Source organism: Actinia tenebrosa, unplaced genomic scaffold (genome assembly GCF_029948245.1).
Source record: "Actinia tenebrosa isolate PJP-AT-01 unplaced genomic scaffold, QUT_ActTen_1.0 PGA_scaffold11__36_contigs__length_13525064, whole genome shotgun sequence".
NCBI lineage: Eukaryota > Metazoa > Cnidaria > Anthozoa > Actiniaria > Actiniidae > Actinia > Actinia tenebrosa.
Genome location: NW_028292571.1, coordinates 12,278,726 through 12,296,307, shown reverse-complemented (window position 1 = coordinate 12,296,307; position 17,582 = coordinate 12,278,726). Strand labels below are relative to the sequence as shown.

The 17,582-nt window shown below is 36.1% G+C and overlaps 2 protein-coding genes and 1 long non-coding RNA gene across 3 annotated transcripts; 2 read left to right on the top strand and 1 right to left on the bottom strand.

Annotated features, from left to right (window-relative positions):
• Positions 1 to 275: 275 nt before the first annotated feature.
• Positions 276 to 9,964, top strand: LOC116302911 (major facilitator superfamily domain-containing protein 6). The gene is made up of 3 exons (XM_031712321.2): positions 276 to 2,087; positions 4,072 to 4,373; positions 7,557 to 9,964. The coding sequence occupies exons 1-3, from the start codon at positions 730 to 732 to the stop codon at positions 7,811 to 7,813; spliced, it is 1,917 nt and encodes a 638-aa protein (XP_031568181.1). The 5' UTR covers positions 276 to 729; the 3' UTR covers positions 7,814 to 9,964.
• LOC148912601 (uncharacterized) lies at positions 2,528 to 2,892 on the bottom strand. Its single transcript, XR_016119330.1, has 2 exons — positions 2,733 to 2,892; positions 2,528 to 2,661 (listed from the first exon to the last, which is right to left on the bottom strand). It is a non-coding gene; the product is annotated as an uncharacterized LOC148912601 (long non-coding RNA).
• A 2,306-nt stretch (positions 9,965 to 12,270) lies between the features above and the next one.
• On the top strand, positions 12,271 to 16,470 carry LOC116302912 (major facilitator superfamily domain-containing protein 6-A). The gene is made up of 3 exons (XM_031712322.2): positions 12,271 to 14,286; positions 14,710 to 14,897; positions 15,920 to 16,470. The coding sequence occupies exons 1-3, from the start codon at positions 12,429 to 12,431 to the stop codon at positions 16,049 to 16,051; spliced, it is 2,178 nt and encodes a 725-aa protein (XP_031568182.1). The 5' UTR covers positions 12,271 to 12,428; the 3' UTR covers positions 16,052 to 16,470.
• Positions 16,471 to 17,582: the final 1,112 nt, after the last annotated feature.

The window sequence follows — 17,582 nt, the reverse complement described above, 5'->3', positions numbered from 1 at the left end:
TAGAACACGAAATATTAAATCTACTAGAGAATATTTCATGACTTTACGGAAGTACTTATTTAAATTCATGATAACAGATTCACTGACCACAAACCACACTTCCTTGACAACAACTAAAATCATGAAAAAATCCTCAATTCAGAATTTTGCAATTCAAATGAGCATTTGAGATTATAGGTTCAATTCAGCTTTGATATTAGATACATCAAACTGAAAATCAAACAATATTTTCTAAGCCTCCTCAAATGATGGTTGAATTCAAAAATAGTTCTTTTGTATTCGGTGAATGTTTACCCTGATTGTATGCGCAGTTGAGAAACACGTAACAGCGAAGTTGAATAACTTATTGGATATTTATGTGATCAGGCGACGAGCTCTGACAGCTGCATTTGTGCCTTGAAAACGGCTTTGAACCGGCCCCAGTATCCAACAGGGACTGTAAAATTAAAGCTCCGACGCAACCCGATATTATCGGTCCCTTCTTCAAACCAAGAAACCGCCATGATCTTACGTTTCACGACAGAATAATTTTTAAAGCTCTAGTTATTGAAGACCGAAAGAGTTGATAAACGCCTTCAGACTCTAAGATTACTTAGCGTATTAAAAACAATCATTCTAGTAGCTGGAAAATGATCATGAGGTCGAATTAACGAAGTCTCTTCGCCGATTTAGAAAACATTTTCGGGAGTAGATTTCATTTCAGGATACTGAGGAAAAAAAGCGATAAAAATGGCGACGGAGAAGGAAGGAAAAGCCGAAAGCAAGGCTAAAGAGACTTCAAGTGAAGTTTCTCCGCTGGAAGCCGACGGCAAGACGGCATTACTTAGTAGAGTCAATAAAGATCTGATCGTTCCGAAGCTATCGTTCTTCTTCTACTTCATGGGAATTGGAGCGTTCCTTCCATACCTCGGAGTCTACTACAAGCAATTATGGCTCAATGCAAGAGAGACTGGTATTTTGCTTGGTATACGACCGTTTATAAAGATGCTGTTCTCGCCCGTTTGGGGGATCATCACTGACTATTTTCGCAAGCCCAAAACGATTTTGCTGCTATCAATATTTGCAAGTTTAATAGCACATTGGTCGCAGAGTATAGTCTCGCCATTCCAGTTACCTTGCTATCCTGAAAACTCCTCTTCCGTTGAAGCTAGAGGCGAACCAATTCCCGGTATCGCAAAGAGTCTAGATGTACAATTGAACACTTTAAAGAACCAGAATTTTAAACGTGAATTGAACACCTATCCTTTAAGATATCAGGTCATTACGGCTGGTGAAAGCATAGCAAGAAGCATAGGAGAAAACAAAATGGCTCCAGAGTATCGAAAGCTCGAGAAAAGATCTTCAATTTTTAAAGAAAAGGGGAGTGGAAATTTGAAAGGGGAAGATAAAAATCTTCACATTCAAGATAATAATCAAAGACAAACCAAACAGCGAGAATCTAATTTAGTGTTTTCTGGCGAGGATTTTGCTGAATTATTCGAGACTTTTGAGAACCCGGGAAAATCGACCGAAGTTCGCGAGAAGAAGGAAGAGGGAAATAGAACTTCGCCCGATAAAGATGGTCGTGTTACCGAATACGTCGAGAGCCAACCACGAACGATCATGACCAAAAACAAAAAAATAAAATCTCCAAAACCAAAAACCGACTTCAGAATCCGCGATAATAAAAAGATTTTCATCATTTTATTAGTTCTTATAATATTCGGCGAAATGGTGGCAGCGCCGGCTCCAATGTTAACAGACAGTGGAACCCTAACTTTGTTATCTGGACGCGAACACGAATATGGAAAACAGAGGCTGTTTGGATCACTGGGATGGGGAACGGGAGCGTTAGTGGCAGGAGCTGTTGTTACAGCCTTCCACTACTGTCCATACTCAGACAACATCAATTATGTGCCAATATTTTATGTATTCGCTGCGGCTATGCTGATTGATTTGTGCGTGTCCGCGTTTTTCAAGTTTGTGTCGGACAATGAAAAGGAAGTGGACTCGGATGCTAAAGGGTGTATTCTTGGGCTTAAGTTGTTTGGTAATGTGAAGAACGCAGCGTTTATCTTCGTTCTATTCTTCTGTGGACTCTCGCACAGGTAGGGAAGGACTAATACTTATTTTCTGTTGTGAATGTGTACTTTTTTTTTTACTTTAGGTGGCTGCCGACGAGAAAAAATACAGCTTCTTCCTACGCTCCCACGCAACGACGAGACACAATTATTTGAACCTACGATATGTGCGCGCACTAAAACCGCTCAAAACAGCGAATAATTTTCCTATAAGAATACATGAAAAAGAATATTTTGACAAAGTTTGGATCGAAAGAAATGACACGAGTTTTACTTATAGAAAAAGCGGTAGTTATACTTTTTTTGCAATCGTTTTAGACGAAAAATTGTCAAGGACAAGAAGCCGGAATAGAAAAATACTTTTCATTATATTTTTCAACATATTCTATTTTTTACTTATATTTGTAAAAATATGTATGTGTAACGGTTCTAGATTATCTCGAGGACTATAGTCAAGATGCGTGACGTTCAAGTTCTAGATTATCAGTTTATTCAGAGTTCAGTCAGTCAATGATTTCACAATTCCACGTTACAGGATTAATTTCACGAGTTCAAGTTTTCACGATTTCAGGTTCTCACGATTTCAGGTTTTCACGATTCGCTAGAATGACAATTGCAAAACCTTATATGAGAATATATTCTGTCCAAGAAAAACGGAATCAATATACTTACACATATGTGCTGTCCTGAAGATAAAATCATTCGAATTCCGGATTCATTTTTTAAGAACAACAACTTGTCTACTCTTCCCTATATCAACTCTGCCCCATTCCCACGAGCTCCTTTTCTCTCTTCCACAGGGAACCCGCTTCTATCATGCATAAGCTATAACAGTATGATTAAGGATTCCTGAAAACAATAAAATTAAAAGCTTGATTACCAGCTATTTGAATATTTTCGAAGGATGTTTTTAATATTGCTTCTTTTCGGATCCTTCAAAAAATTGTTCCTGCACTCGTGTCCAATCGTAAATATCTAAAAAAAAAAATTCACAGAGTTGAAAACAACATTAACTTCAGGCTTAAAAAATCGAAATTCGAAACCTTTTTGATGGATTGTTTACTATAGTAGGCAGTCACCTTAACGATTAAGAGGCTTAACGATTAGAGGCTCTCTTGGAAAGGCTGCATATGATTTCGTTGACAGGAAAGAGCTTTTCATCTACTTCAACTCAGGAAGTCAGCACTTTTGATACGAGAGAATGTTTCTCTTAGTTTTAAGTAGATGTGACTAAGTAGATGTGACGATGATTTTAAGTTTTGAGCTTACATATATCTGTCCTTGTTTGTTTTTACGAGGGTAGCACTAGCCAGTGTCTGACAAACCTGTCGGGCCATCGTTCCATGATCGAATTGAGTTAAGGAGTAGATTTTCTTGGAAGGAGAAAAAAACAGAGAACCCGGAGAAAAAACCCTTGAAGCACAGGAGAAAACCAACAAACAACCCAAATCACATACGACACCGAGCCCGGCGAGACTTGAACCCGGGTCGCATCGATGAGAGGGTGCTCCCCGCGCGTGCTACTTTATTACGGCTAAAATGCAGCAGACTAAACTTAACGTACCTTTGGCAGTTAGCCCGCAGTTTACGGGATCGCAACGAAAACGAAATATGATTCATTTGTTTGAATAATGCTTCGATGTTGCTTCAGTGTAGCATCTACTAGTGTGATGCAATTACAGTTGTTATTGTTAGGGGTCTATCAATTGATTACGGGGTAGCCCCCCTCTGTTCCTTTGTATATTAGTTGCGCCATATTTCAAATGGAATTTTGTCCAAATATCTTAAGCTTCATCCTACTGAGTCAAATACTCTCTCCACTTCTCACTAGCTGATCCATCCAGGGGGGCGTCCTGCGGTGCACCCCCCCTCCCTGTGTCTCCAGATCCTGGTTGTCTGCCCTCGCTAACACGCATAACCAATATCAAATGGCTCTAATGAATATACCTTTGAGTTTTTACAAGCAATTTTTTTTATTTCTACTAATATGGTTAATTCTTTTCTTTTTTAGCTTGAAACTCTCATTTCTGTTCTGGTTTCTCCAAGACATCGGAGGCACCCCTGTGCTCTTCACCCTCATTGTCCTCATCAACTCTCTGTCCGAGGTCTTCATGTTCTTTTTCGCGACATACATCGTGAAAAGGGTAGGCCACGATGCTGTGTTATACAGTGGCCTCTGGTGCTATGGGATCAAGTTTCTCATCTACTCGTATATCAAGAATCCCTGGCATGTTTTACCGTTGGAGTCTTTGCAGGGTGTGACGTATGGGCTGGTGTGGACTGCTAGTGTATCGTATGTTGTTGCAGGGCCAGGTAAGATTATCAGACACCACTATCAGTACGTGTTTTTCTTTTGAATTAGAATCTGATTATTATTTAATGTATGTGAGAGACCAGACTACGAGGTGAACATGGTCTGTTGGATGTAAGGATAGAAAGATGAAGGGAAGGAGGTCTGGGGGGTGCATGGATGGAACGGTGCATATAGATGGAGGAATAGAAGGATGGATGGGTGGGTGGTTTAAACGAGGATATGAAGGAGTAAATGAAGATTTGGAGGGATAGAAGGATGGCTAATAAAGAAATATTGCATAAAACAAATAAAAAAGGAGTGAAAAGGGAGGAAATAGCATCATTAAAAAAGTAAACAAAAACACCCAAACTAACAACAACAAAAAAGAAACAAAAAACAAAAAAAAAAACAAACAAACAAAAAAACAAAAACAAAAACAAACAACAACAACAACAACAACAACAACAACGACACCGGCATAAAGAAGAACAAGCAAAGTAAAGGAAATAAGCAACGATAAATAAAGTAACGAAGAAATAAAGATATAACTGCGGTATCGAAACTAGCTCTTTATTCCAAATGCACCATATGATAAGCCTGGTCGAGTTCACAAGTACTCGCTGTTCTTTATCGCGATATTCAACGGATGTCGTGCCGAATTATTATCTTTTCGATCGATACATGTTTAATGACTAATTCTAATTTGGTGCGATAGCATAAAGCGGTACTTTACCCTATTTTTTTGCGTCTAAGAGATTTGATAAGAAAAACAGACAATATCTTCGAAATACAAAATATATCGTGACACGGATATTTGTTGCTTAGGCTTTTTCATTCGTATTTTTGTAGCCTTAGGGCTGCAGCGTGGTACGTTTAACCCTTAACACTTAGAGACTAATAATTCTAGTGAAAAGTGAAAATTGAATCGTTGTCCTCGCAGACTGAAAGACTGCAGGGTTAACGCTAATGATTTCCACAAGTATATTGAAAAGATTGATTGCTGATAGGTACTCTTTACAAAGAAAGAAAGAGACTAAGAAAGGAAGAGAGAAAGTAAGAAAGAAAGGAAAAAGAAAGAAAGAAAGAAAGAAAGAAAGAAAGAAAGAAAGAAAGAAAGAAAGAAAGAAAGAAAGAAAGAAACTAATCATAAGAAGAGTTATAAATAAGTAGAGGATATTACATGGGCGCGCGGAGATACGAAAAGATCTCTCACGAGTGAGCGAAACGACGGAGCCCAATACCGAATATATATTTTTCCAACGCCGTCAATATTTCATGGTATTGTCTTCTCAAAATAGAAATTGCTTACTATCAATCACGTGACTTTTTGGAGTTGACTGGGGGGCAAACAAGCGGTTGACTGGGGGGCAACTAGTCAAAACATATCAAAATAAGTCCTCAAACTATTGTATTTGACTATTTTCACGACATCAAACCAGAAAACAAGAGATCAAAACCACCTCCAGGATTCTACAAGCCATCAAAAAAGAACTACATGTATTACCCGAAGTGACGTCTATTGATAGCAATCTATTAGTTTTGTATTGCGATTCTAAACAATTTTATACACAAAAAAGAAAAAAAATATCCGATTTTTGTTGATTAAAAGCGAAATTCTCCTTACGAGCGCGCGAAATAGTGCAAGCAACAAGCGTAAAATTTGACGTGCACGTGCACGTGCTCAAGCTTTCCTTTTCGTTCAATCAGAAACCTTAATTTTGAAACGACAATACCACGAAATATTGTCGTCTCAAAAAATATATGAAACTAGCTGTTTAGTGAATCGCGATACTAAGTTTTAAATGATTTTATAATATACATATTTTGTGAGAGTACGTTAAATGTTATTTGAGAACAACGGCAATTTTATGACTCATGCGTGGTTGGTAAAGTGTTGATATTGAATGACCAGCTTGTTTCAATACTGTACGAGTGTTGGGCAGCTGAGTCAAGGGGACTTTAAAGAAGTTGGTTATATAGTGTTTCTGTATGTCAATCAAACATGGTTTCCTGTGTTAACAGAAAATGTGGAAAATAAATTGAGATGAAAGGTGAAATAAAAAATTAAAATTAAAAGAAAAAAAAAAGAAAAGAAAAAAAAAAAAAAAAAAAGAAAAAAAAAAGAAAACCCGATCAGAAAGAAAATTGCTCTGAAAAATGTGTGTAAAATTTAATACTTAATATTAAAAAAAATTTCCCTTTCTTGGCATATTTGAATATTTAATTTCATGATTTTGTAAGAAATTGTTATAAAACATGACAAACTTCATATTTATTAAAAATGACAAAACATGTAAAAAAAAGTATATATAAATATGAATACGAAATACAGGAGAAAATAGCATGCAAAATATAGAACTTAGAAACAAACAAACAAAAAAAAAAAAAAAAAAAAGAAGACAAAGGTACCCTTTGCAATTCTGCTTTGTTATTCAAATTTGTATTTCCTCATGAAAATAGTAAAAAAAAAAAAAAAAGAAAATGGTGCTAACAGAACAAAAGAAAGTGAGTAAGGGATTATTCTGGTTGTGGTAGTATACCCTTATTTCAATAAAGTTAGTCGCCTGAAAAGCTACAAAGCTGAGACCTGCAAGGATTATGGGTAGTTACATTTTACATGTTTCAACCGCTTTAATAACTGTTGATGGATTTAAGATCTTTTACCAGTTACAGTCTCACCTCGTCTGAGCATCCTCAAGCTGCAAATCGTATCAAAAGATTTACTCGTTTGATATTAAAAGTTTCCCATGATCCTCAGTGATCTCAGCTTTCTAGGATTTTTGGTGACTAACTTTATTGAAATAAGTGTATACAGACAAGACGAGGTATCTTTCTTGATATTTTTTTCAGAAAGCCCTAACAACAAGCCCTGACAACTCGGGAAAAAAAAAAAAAAAAAAAGAGAAAAAGAAGAAGAAGAAGAAAAAAAAAAATCAGGGATGATATCCCATAATTTTTGATATGCTTTTGATATACTTATATATATATTGGAAGCGACCATAATTTTTCCATTTATCTTTTATATTTTTCTTAAGTTATTCTTACTTTTCCTGATTTTCAAAGCAGACATTTTGATCTTGGTCAAATCTAACCAAATTTCTACTTTGGTACATAACCCAAAATGTCGGCATGTTTTTCGGTTATTTTATTCTCTTGCGAATGGTTTTTTAAATTAAAAATGGATACTATATTTTATTTTTCAGGATACGGCGCAACTATTCAAGGGATTATCCACGGGGTATACTGGGGCCTTGGCATGGCTGTTGGCGGTGTACTCGGTGGATTTCTCGTTCACGTGCTCGGCGCGCGTGTGACTTTTAGGATTACCGCTGGCTGCTCGCTGGGAATTTTGGTACTTTTCTTCGCGTTGAACAATTTCTATCGCAGAAGAGATGATTACATGCCAATTTCGACAGAACCTGACCAAAAGACTAAGAAAGAGAGTGAGGAGAGTAAATAACACCACAGGAAACCCAAATATTATTATTATTATTATTATTATTATTGTTATTTTCGATTAAAAAAATTATCGGTAGTAATAATGATTATCAGGTTGAGATTTCTTAAAATTGATAATTTGATAATTGATAAATGAAACTCAAAGAGTTATTCTTCAATTGTGCGTTACGCGGCTTCTGTGGGGAACGTTGGTGTCTTTAATATACAGTCCTTTGACTAAACGTTGTCGTTGATCGGATCATCCCTACGCGCCTAGACCGAAAAGGATAACGGGTAAATTACCCAGAACTTGCGTCATCCAAACTGCTCGCCAGCGTTAAATCTTCGCCGTATGCTCGAGGCATGGTTTTAGCAAATTAAATGGGATCGAAAAAAGCGAGCTCAAGACGTGTTAGATAACATATGCGGCAGCTAGTAACTGTGAATTAATTATCCCCATGATCCTTTTCGGCCTAGGCGCGTAGGGTTGAAGCCGATCAAACGACAACGTTTAGTCAAAGGACTGTATTAAACAAAGTATTTCTTATTAGCATCCATTGTTAACAGCACCATAATGTTCGCCATGCGTTAGTCTTTAACTCTCTGGGGAATGCTTGCAACCTGTAAATTGACTGGGACCGAGAGAAACATCACTTGCTAGTTAGGGTTTACAATACAAAATGTTATCCCGAGGTTACAGTCAATAAGTGTTTGTTTATATACCAAGTGTCAAAGAAAAAGAAAAAGAAAAAAAAAAAAAAAAATTAGATAAACTTACGTTTCCGTGAAAATCACTTCCGGTATTGGTATTATATTCCCGGTCAACAACTGTGAGTCGTTGCCGGGGAAACATCGAAACCTGTTCAAGTTCACGTGATACCCTCTCGCCCAATCAGAGCACGAGAAAAATGGACTTCGACAGTTGGTATATAACAAAGACTTTTATTCCCAAGAAGGCTTGAAATCACGGGAAAAGCGTTACGCCCAAAGTTAAGGGATACTTGCCTAGACAATTTTAACTAGAGCAAAGATATGGGGGACTTTATTTTACAAATGGGGTTCACTTCAAAATAAATGCATTGGAATTTGGATTTTTTTAAAGTAAAGAGGGTATGAATTGTGTAAAATGCGATATTTCTTTTATTAATGAAATGTGATTAAATTGATAATTAACTAAAGAAAAGATCGTTTGGTTGCATTCAGCTTTATCAAAAAACTCTGCTGTCTTAGCCAAAATGCGATAGATAATAGAGCATGTTACGTCATAGCCGCCATGTTGGTTGACGATAACGAACCATTATTCCTCATTAGCTTCTCTTGTAAGATCAACCAGCATGGCGACTGTTTCATTGGTATCCTCTTATTTTAAGGGTGTATGTTACGTCAAAGCCGCCATGTTGGTTGACGATAATCAACACATCCCTCATTAGCTTCTCTTGTAAGATCAACTAACATGGCGGCTATTTCATTGGTATCCTCTTAGTCTAAGGGTGAATGTTACGTCATAGCCGCCATGTTGGTTGACGATAACGAACCATTATTCCTCATTAGCTTCTCTTATTAGATCAACCAACATGGCGGCTGTTTCATTGGTATCCTCTTATTCTTAGGGTGAATGTTACGTCATAGCCGCCATGTTGGTTGACTATACAAAGCATTCCTCATTAGCTTCTCTTATTAGATCAACCAACATGGTGGTTGTTTCATTGATATTCATATCTCAATGATTTTGAGTTACATGGTTGCACATACCGTATGCGCGTTAGGCGATTAGAGGGATATAGTTCATATAGAGACGAAATAGGTCATTCAAAGATCCAACACTAGCTGTCTAGATAGCCTCCTCCGCATGCATCTCTCTTCTCTCCTTTTAAGTATTGGGCTTCCTGTGTCTTTTTAGCTCCTAGTCTCTTTCGACAGTAATTCGATTTGGCGACACGGGAATCCCAATTCAACAAAAAAGAAAAGAAAGACGAAAGACGCCTGCGGAGGAGTCTACTGTCTGGAATGACTTGTTTTTGAGCTTCTTATTCTCGTCAAGAACAAATAATAATAATAGTGTTGAGATATTCAATGTTGTTTGTAGTTGATGAAACCATTTTCTTTTTGTTGTTGTTGTGCTCACGTATATGCCCATAATTCCTTTCCCTCTTGGAATGACCTATGGCCTATCTCCTTTCGCTGCGACAACCTTTTAGAAATAGGTGCCTAAATAGATCACAAATTGTCAAACGATTTATTGACTTATGAGGTCATAAAATCTCTTATTGAGTGTGACACTGGCCACGAAACAAAGCCGCTTGAACGCTTAATAGGTGACCGCTTTAAAGAGGTTGGTTGGTTAATAGAGGTACAATCGAGGACAAAAACTATTTCGGGAATTAAAATGGCGACTGCTCTCTCACAATACACCAAATCGAAATATTGCGACCAATTTGCATGAATAAGTATCTTTCTGAACTGAATAGTCTCGTGTTCACGTGGAAACATAAAAGCGTTTTCTCATGTATGAGAGGCTAGGCATTCAAGAACAAAAGTTATTTGAATTGGCCGCCATATTCAGTTCGATTCGGTGTATAGGTTGGACATTTAATTGTGGTTGACTGTGAATTAAAATAAAATGCTTTACGGTCAGATATATGTAGCAATGCATGTGTACATGTGTTTTTTTATTATTGTTATTTAACCATATATTTTCTCATCGTTTTATATCATTATTAATAATAATAATAATAATAATAATAATAACATTAATAACAATAATGATAATAATAAATAATAATAATAATAATGAAAATAATAATTTTAATTTTAATTTTGAAAATGTTCTATTAGGAAATAGTGAAGATGTTTTGGTCAATTTTTTGTTTGTTTTGTGGAAATATGTTGTGTATCAGTGTAGAAGCAAGCAAAAAATTCCAGTGTTAAATTATTTTCAAACAAGTTTAAGATATTATGAAAAATTAGAATATGAAGTAGCTAGAAAAAGGTCGAAATTGTTAGTGCATTTAAAAAAATATGAAAAGATTAGGGTAATTTTGTAAGTTGATTGGAATATCGAACGGATGAAATAGTGATATCTAAAATATAGTTCAAATAAATTAATTAAAAAATTAGTAGCATTGTAAATTAGACGACCCTCTGTAAAGAAAAAAAAAATTGTATTGTTTTCAAGTAAGAATTATAAATGTTGTAAAAAAAAAAAAAATAAATAATAATAATGATAATAATAATGATAGTATTATATTTCTTTTTTTTATTAATAATCTTTATTGATAATAAGAAATAAATATTTACAAGATCGTAATTTGTTAAGAACTTATCAAAGTGTAGATTAGTAAATATAATACTAATAATAATAAAAGAGAGTTTGTGCCACCAAATAGATTAATTAGTTATTAGGCATAAGATTAAAACAATTGTCACCAGCTTGCGATACCCAATTTAGAGGGGAGAGGTGGCTATACTTTTGGAGTAAAATCCTGAGTGATTTTGATCTCAAATATTTTTTTCAAACTAAAAGTCAAACCAGAAATGAATGTACTATCTATTTGCATGTATGCCAACCAACGTATCTGTGCATACAAATCAGTGTCACTATGAGTGTACCCAAGCATCGATCGACATCGAGCATCGAGCATCAAAATTAAAATTCAAAACGTTTCCGATCTTGATAAGTCTAGACTTCGATACGAAGTTTATTGGAAAGACAAATACAAAAAGCTTACGACAGTTCCGGACATCGTCTGAGAAGAAAAGAAGACATTGTCTAAGAGAGAGAGAGAAGGATATTTCACGGTATCTACCGCTTAAGACAATAAAATCTAGTCAATATTTATTTATTTATTTCAACAATATTTATACAGTGATGTCTCATTTAGCAAAACTAGTCAGAGAGCTCTGTATTTCTATTACAAAACAATATTATATGAGCTATTTATTCATCAATGAACATAGAGGTTTTTAATATTCAGTTTCTGGGGAAGCACAGGTGGGCGTTGAGCGTTAGCCTGTGTAGCCGGCCCTCTTTTGCCGCTACGAAGGCTAGTTGAGCGGTGGATCAAGTCTCACCAGGCTCGTTGTCGTATGTAAGTAGAGCTGTTTGTTGGTTCTCTCCTGTTTTTGGAGAGTTTTCCGGGTTCAAAAACCACAAAAATCAACTTCTACATTCCAATTGGAATTCAGTGGATGAAGAGCTACTCTGTGGAAATTCCACTTTATATTTTCTTTCTTTTTTCTTTTTGCTTCTCATTAGGTATTTGTGCGTATATACGTATAAATGTATACTACAGTGTTTCTGCAATCGAATTTGTATTTATTTTGGACCACTGTTTTGCCTACCTTCGTGTTTTACTGAAGACAGCCTGTTTAGAATAATAATTGTGAACTCCCTGTGGTTTTTGTAATATTTGCGCATACATCTGTCATACTTGACTGCCACTTTTGTCTCTCAGGAAACGACTTAACTCCAAATCTTTTAGTATTCAAATTTACGCCATTTGTCTGTGACAATGAGGAATATATATTCATAGGTTTAGACATGCCTTGAAATACTCCAAGCATCGCCAAAGAAAAGCTTTAAAAGCGATGGAACTGATAAATGTGGACAGTGGACATTTCCTTGAAGTTTTCCAAGCATGATTCCAAGTTCTTACAAACCAATTGAGAGCGATAGCCCGCCAAGAACTTCTGAAAACACTACTAGTCGTGCTCATGATCAACAGAGCGTTCATAAAAGACTACTAGGGAAGGTTAAAGAGATAGATAGAAGTTTTGTAGTTTCGAAGCTATTTTACTTCTTCTTTTACACTGCTCTAGGTGCGCTATTTCCATTCTTCAGCCTGTACTACAAGCAACTATGGCTTACTCCAAGTCAGATTGGTATTTTGCTGGCTCTTCGTCCAACTGTAAAGCTAATTTGTTTACCACTTTGGAAAATTATCACCGAAAAATACAGCAGGCCTAAAGCTGTGTACTTTATTTCAATTTTTGGATGGTTAATTGGATATTATGGACAAACTCTGGTCTACACCTCTGATACACCATGCTATGGCATCAATGTTAACCAAACAGCTTTCTCTACGCCTTTTGCTAGTGTTAATTCAACGAACTTATCCGACCATTTGAATGCATCTTTGATTAAGAAGCGAGAATGGGAGTTAAGAAACACAGAGCTGCAATCACAACCTGAACATTATCTAAATGAGAACAGAGTTCGCAGATCTGTATATGATGAGATAATTGTTGATGAAATTGGAAATGTTCCTTTCAAGAGGAGAATAAGTAAAGAATCACGAAGAATTGTTGGGTCCCCAGAGGAGTCACAAGTGAATGATCAAGCGACGCCTAGAAATATTTTGTACACAGATAAAAATATTCTTAGGACAAATAAGTTGAGTGATAACACAAGACATGATTATACAAGGAAAATTAAAGCAAATGGCTTGGACAAGGAGGACTTGAGACAGGAAGGCCATGGATCAATTGAAAATGAAAACTTTGTTGAAAAGGATTCCTATAAACATTCTAATCTAGAAACAACAGGAATAGTTGCCCCTGGGTTGAACAATGAGGACAAAAACAAAGATATCAGCTCAAATAAATTCGTTAAAGAGGAAAAGATTGATCAACAAAGTGCATTTCTGAAGGAGGACATTAACGATGATAATTCACAGCCACTAATTGAATTAATTTCAAAACAAAAGCATCTCGGGGCATTTCAAAACGGAAACATTTCTAAGAGTCCAAAACCAGCTGATGACTTTAGAGTACGATATAACTTTTGGATTCTAAGAACTCTAATTGTGATAGTCATTCTAACAGAGATTATTACGTCACCAACGCCCATGATAGCAGACAGCGCGGTCATCCAGTCACTTGCAGGATCAAACAGTGACTATGGAAGGCAGAGACTGTTTGGATTCTTTGGATTGGGACTCGCTGCGATTTTGGTTGCTGTATGGGTGTCATATTCTTCATTCTGTCATTACACAAACACTATAAATTATCTTCCCTGCTTTTACATCTTCCTTATTGCTATTGGTGCCACAGTGTTTGTAAGTCTGTTCTTTGACTTCCAGTCAGCCGAGACCAATGGCAATGAAGTCAAACTTCTGGAGACTCTAAAGATATTCAAGTTACCGCGCTATGGGTTTTTTCTCTTTACGATTTTCTTCACTGGATTTGCTCACAGTCTCCAAATTTCTTTTCTATTTTGGTTTCTGCAAGACATCGGTGGAACACCAACCTTATTTGCTATCATTATTCTAATACATAGTGTATCAGAAGTTGTGATGTATTTTCTGGCACCTTACCTTGATAAAGGTGTAGGACATCAAGGAACAATCTGCATCGCTCTTGCATGCTACACGGCGCGTTTTCTGATGTATGGATCTCTGAAGCATCCATGGCTCATTCTACCGATGGAGATGGTCCAGGGACTGACTTATGGAGGTTTGTGGTCCGTCTCTGCTGTGTATATCCAAGCCCCTGAAGGTTAGTATCAGTGTCTTTAATTTGTTACAATTCAGACTAGTAGCATAACTTGACAATTTCTTCAATTTGTATTAAAGGAAGGGCAATGTGCAAATTTCTTGTGCTCATTTCAGACCACAAAACTATTCCCTTGAGTATTGTATAAGCAGTACTCCCATTCAGCTTGAATCAATCTTGTCCCATTTAAGATCACATGACTATTCTCTTGATTATTGTAAAAACAATTAATAGATCCATTCAGCTTGGCTCAATGTTGTCTCATTTCAGACCACATGACCATTCCCTTGAGTATTGTATAAGCAATAGACCCATTCAGCTTGGCTTATTGTTGTCCCATTTTAGACAATGCGACCATTCCCTTGAGCATTAAAAAAATATGGGCCACAATGCATGTGCACTGAAAATATTTTTTTTATTTAACAGAAGCTACCAAGATGATCCAAAGTATTCTGCACGGAGTGTACTGGGGCGTTGGCATGGCAACAGGGGCGCTCGTCAGTGGTTTTGTCATCGAAGCGTATGGCGTGCAAAACGAATTTCTCGTAATGTCTCTTTTGATGGCCATCATTTGTATAGTGCATCTATTTATTCTATTATTTGACCGAATTCAGGTAAGTAAAATGCTTGAAAAGATAAGACAGATCCAGGTTTAATAGGACGTTTGCATGATGACGTCATTTGACTCCCACTACGAACATTCTTTATTTAGCACCATAGACAAATTATAGATATACATTGAATATTTGTAACAAATTAAAACATTTACAGATGTATGTGACACTAGAGAAAAACGTTTGGGCATGCGTGCATTTCAGCACGTTTTCTAAGAATTTTAAAGAGTTTGAGTGAGAAAATAAATGTTTGTTTTCTCCAAGTATAAGAAAAAGTTCGAGAGTATACTTTTGTTAGACCAAGATACTGTATTAACAAACACATTATGAAAGAATTAGTCTTAACTTTCAAGCATGGACACTAAGTTTTGGCATTTTGTGAAGTCCAATTTATCAGGCATGTTTGAAAGTCAAATTTACTTATGTTTTTACTAATTTGCATACTGATTCAGAGCATGCGCAGACGTTTTTCACTCGTGTCGATGCATGCTATATACAGTAACCAAAAAGACTAGCCCAGGTAAATAGGTAACTAACATGATAATGCTTCGCAAATTTTCTTTCTTCTTTAAATTTGTATTCCCTCATGGGAATAGTAAGACAATTGGTGCTAATTAACTGAACAAAAGAAAGTGTGCAAGGGCGTCTGGTAGTAGAGGTTACACGTTCATTCAAGTGACAATTGAATTGAGCATTATATATACAATAAACCAAGTGACTGAAGTAATTATAATCACGTGCACTAAAACTATTAACTCATGCAACAGACTAGTCCGGGATGGTTAGTATTATGGTAATAGTATGTTCATGTGTTGACTATAGATTATACAAGTCTGATTCATGATTCATTATAACCCATCATATATGCTAAATCACAGATTTTCCACACTGAGTCACGTTTAAATTCTAGCTTATTTTATTTATTCATTCATTTATTTTTATTTGCTTATTTTATTTGAGAATTGAAGATAAATTTAAATTTTTGATCTTTCATTTATCGAATTCTCAATTAACCCTTACAGGAAATGGAAGAGTCTCTCCAACGCAAACGCGATTCTGGACTAGACAAGCTACAATCTGAGAAGAAAGAGCCTGACAATTTCATAGGGGCAGCGGCTGCTCCATTAGTGCCATGCCTCTTGTATGGCAGATAAACTTTGAACCATGAATTGTTTTCACTGCTGTGGTTCTTCCTGCAGTCACACTGAAGCAAATAGATTAGGTCTGGAGGTCATAAACATTAAGTTGACATAAAAAAGTACGTTTATTTTTGAGAATATTTTTGATACCCCTTGAAGCACATTGAAATGCAGCTCAATCTGGGGATAAAGCAATAGGTTCCAATTCTCTGGAGATTGGAATTCTTTTGTATTGTCCCCCAGATCGAGCTGCTTTGACGTCACATGCAAGGGGTCAATGGTGGTTAAATGGATCAAAATTAACTAAGGGATGTACTTCATGTATACGCGCCAACAAATATAATTCAGAAGAGGTTAAATTTACTATATTTATAATAAATAATCTATAATCTTCCTTGTAAGTCTAACTTTTGTATTAAACACATCTGGCTTTATATCTTTAGTCATTATTTTATAAGAAAAGAAAAAAACAAGATGAGAAAACAAAAAATAGCAAAAACACTTAAAGCAAGACCTGAAATAACCTTACAAAACTGATAAAGAAAACACCCTTTAATTAGGATAAAAAGAAGAAAGAATAAGAAAAAAGGAAGGAAAAGATAAAAGGAATAGAATAGATTATGGAGTTAACTGCTAGCTGGGGGGGAAGGGGGGGGGGGGGGGGGCGTTTGAGGAAAACGGAACATTTTACCCAAAATATTTGGCTTTGACCTTTATTCGGCGACCAGTGATAGTCCAAAAAGGATTTCCCTTCCATAACTAGACTTTGCTTCATAAAAAGATGTATCAATTGGCGATGTCACGTGACTTAATGGGGACAGCCGAATGGTTTTCTATGCCCTATAATCCGCAGAATCAATTTTATCAAAATGTCTGGTAAATAATGTTCCACCTTGTTCTACCTTTTTTTTAAAAGAAAGAATAGTAGAGAGAGTCAAGTTTGTGTAAAGGAAGTAGAATATGGATGGAAAGGGCTCGAAGTTTCTTTTTCTTTCTTTCTTTCTTTCTTTCTTTCTTTCTTTCTTTCTTTCTTTCTTTCTTTCTTTCTTTTTTGTTGTTGTTGTTGTTTTTGTATGGAACAAATGAGTTTATAATAAAGAGGAGGAAAGTTTGCAAATGCGCAGAGTGTAAATAGTCATTACGAATTCCTTTGCTTTCTATTCGGTTTAATAGAAGCGGTTCTATATTCCGGCCACGTTATCTCGATTCTCTCAGCCCAAACGAATTAGCCAATCAGCAAACATTTTCCTTACCTCAATATATTTCCTTGTTATAAAGTGTCAGCTCGATAAACACCTGTATCGCGATCCTACTTTAAGTTTGATCGAGAGAGAGCCACCAATATAGACCCGTATTGTCGGCTCAGAATTACCGCGCGTGATTGGCTCATGAGATTTGATTGACGGCGAAAACAGCACTTTTTTGGTACCTCAGTCTGGTTTGTGAATGCAACGGTTCACATTGGAATCTCAACATCGATGGCGGAAAATTTATTTCTTACATGTTTTACATCCTTTTTTTACAACTTTGATCTTCATAACTTATT

Excerpts from the sequence above, each read along its gene's own strand:
- LOC116302911 (XM_031712321.2), top strand. The coding sequence starts at position 730 with ATGGCGACGGAGAAGGAAGGAAAAGCCGAAAGCAAGGCTAAAGAGACT. Across the intron at positions 2,088-4,071 it reads TTCTGTGGACTCTCGCACAG|CTTGAAACTCTCATTTCTGT; the intron begins GTAGGGAAGGAC and ends TTTCTTTTTTAG. Across the intron at positions 4,374-7,556 it reads GTATGTTGTTGCAGGGCCAG|GATACGGCGCAACTATTCAA; the intron begins GTAAGATTATCA and ends TTTATTTTTCAG.
- LOC116302912 (XM_031712322.2), top strand. The coding sequence starts at position 12,429 with ATGATTCCAAGTTCTTACAAACCAATTGAGAGCGATAGCCCGCCAAGA. Across the intron at positions 14,287-14,709 it reads GTATATCCAAGCCCCTGAAG|AAGCTACCAAGATGATCCAA; the intron begins GTTAGTATCAGT and ends TTTATTTAACAG. Across the intron at positions 14,898-15,919 it reads TATTATTTGACCGAATTCAG|GAAATGGAAGAGTCTCTCCA; the intron begins GTAAGTAAAATG and ends TAACCCTTACAG.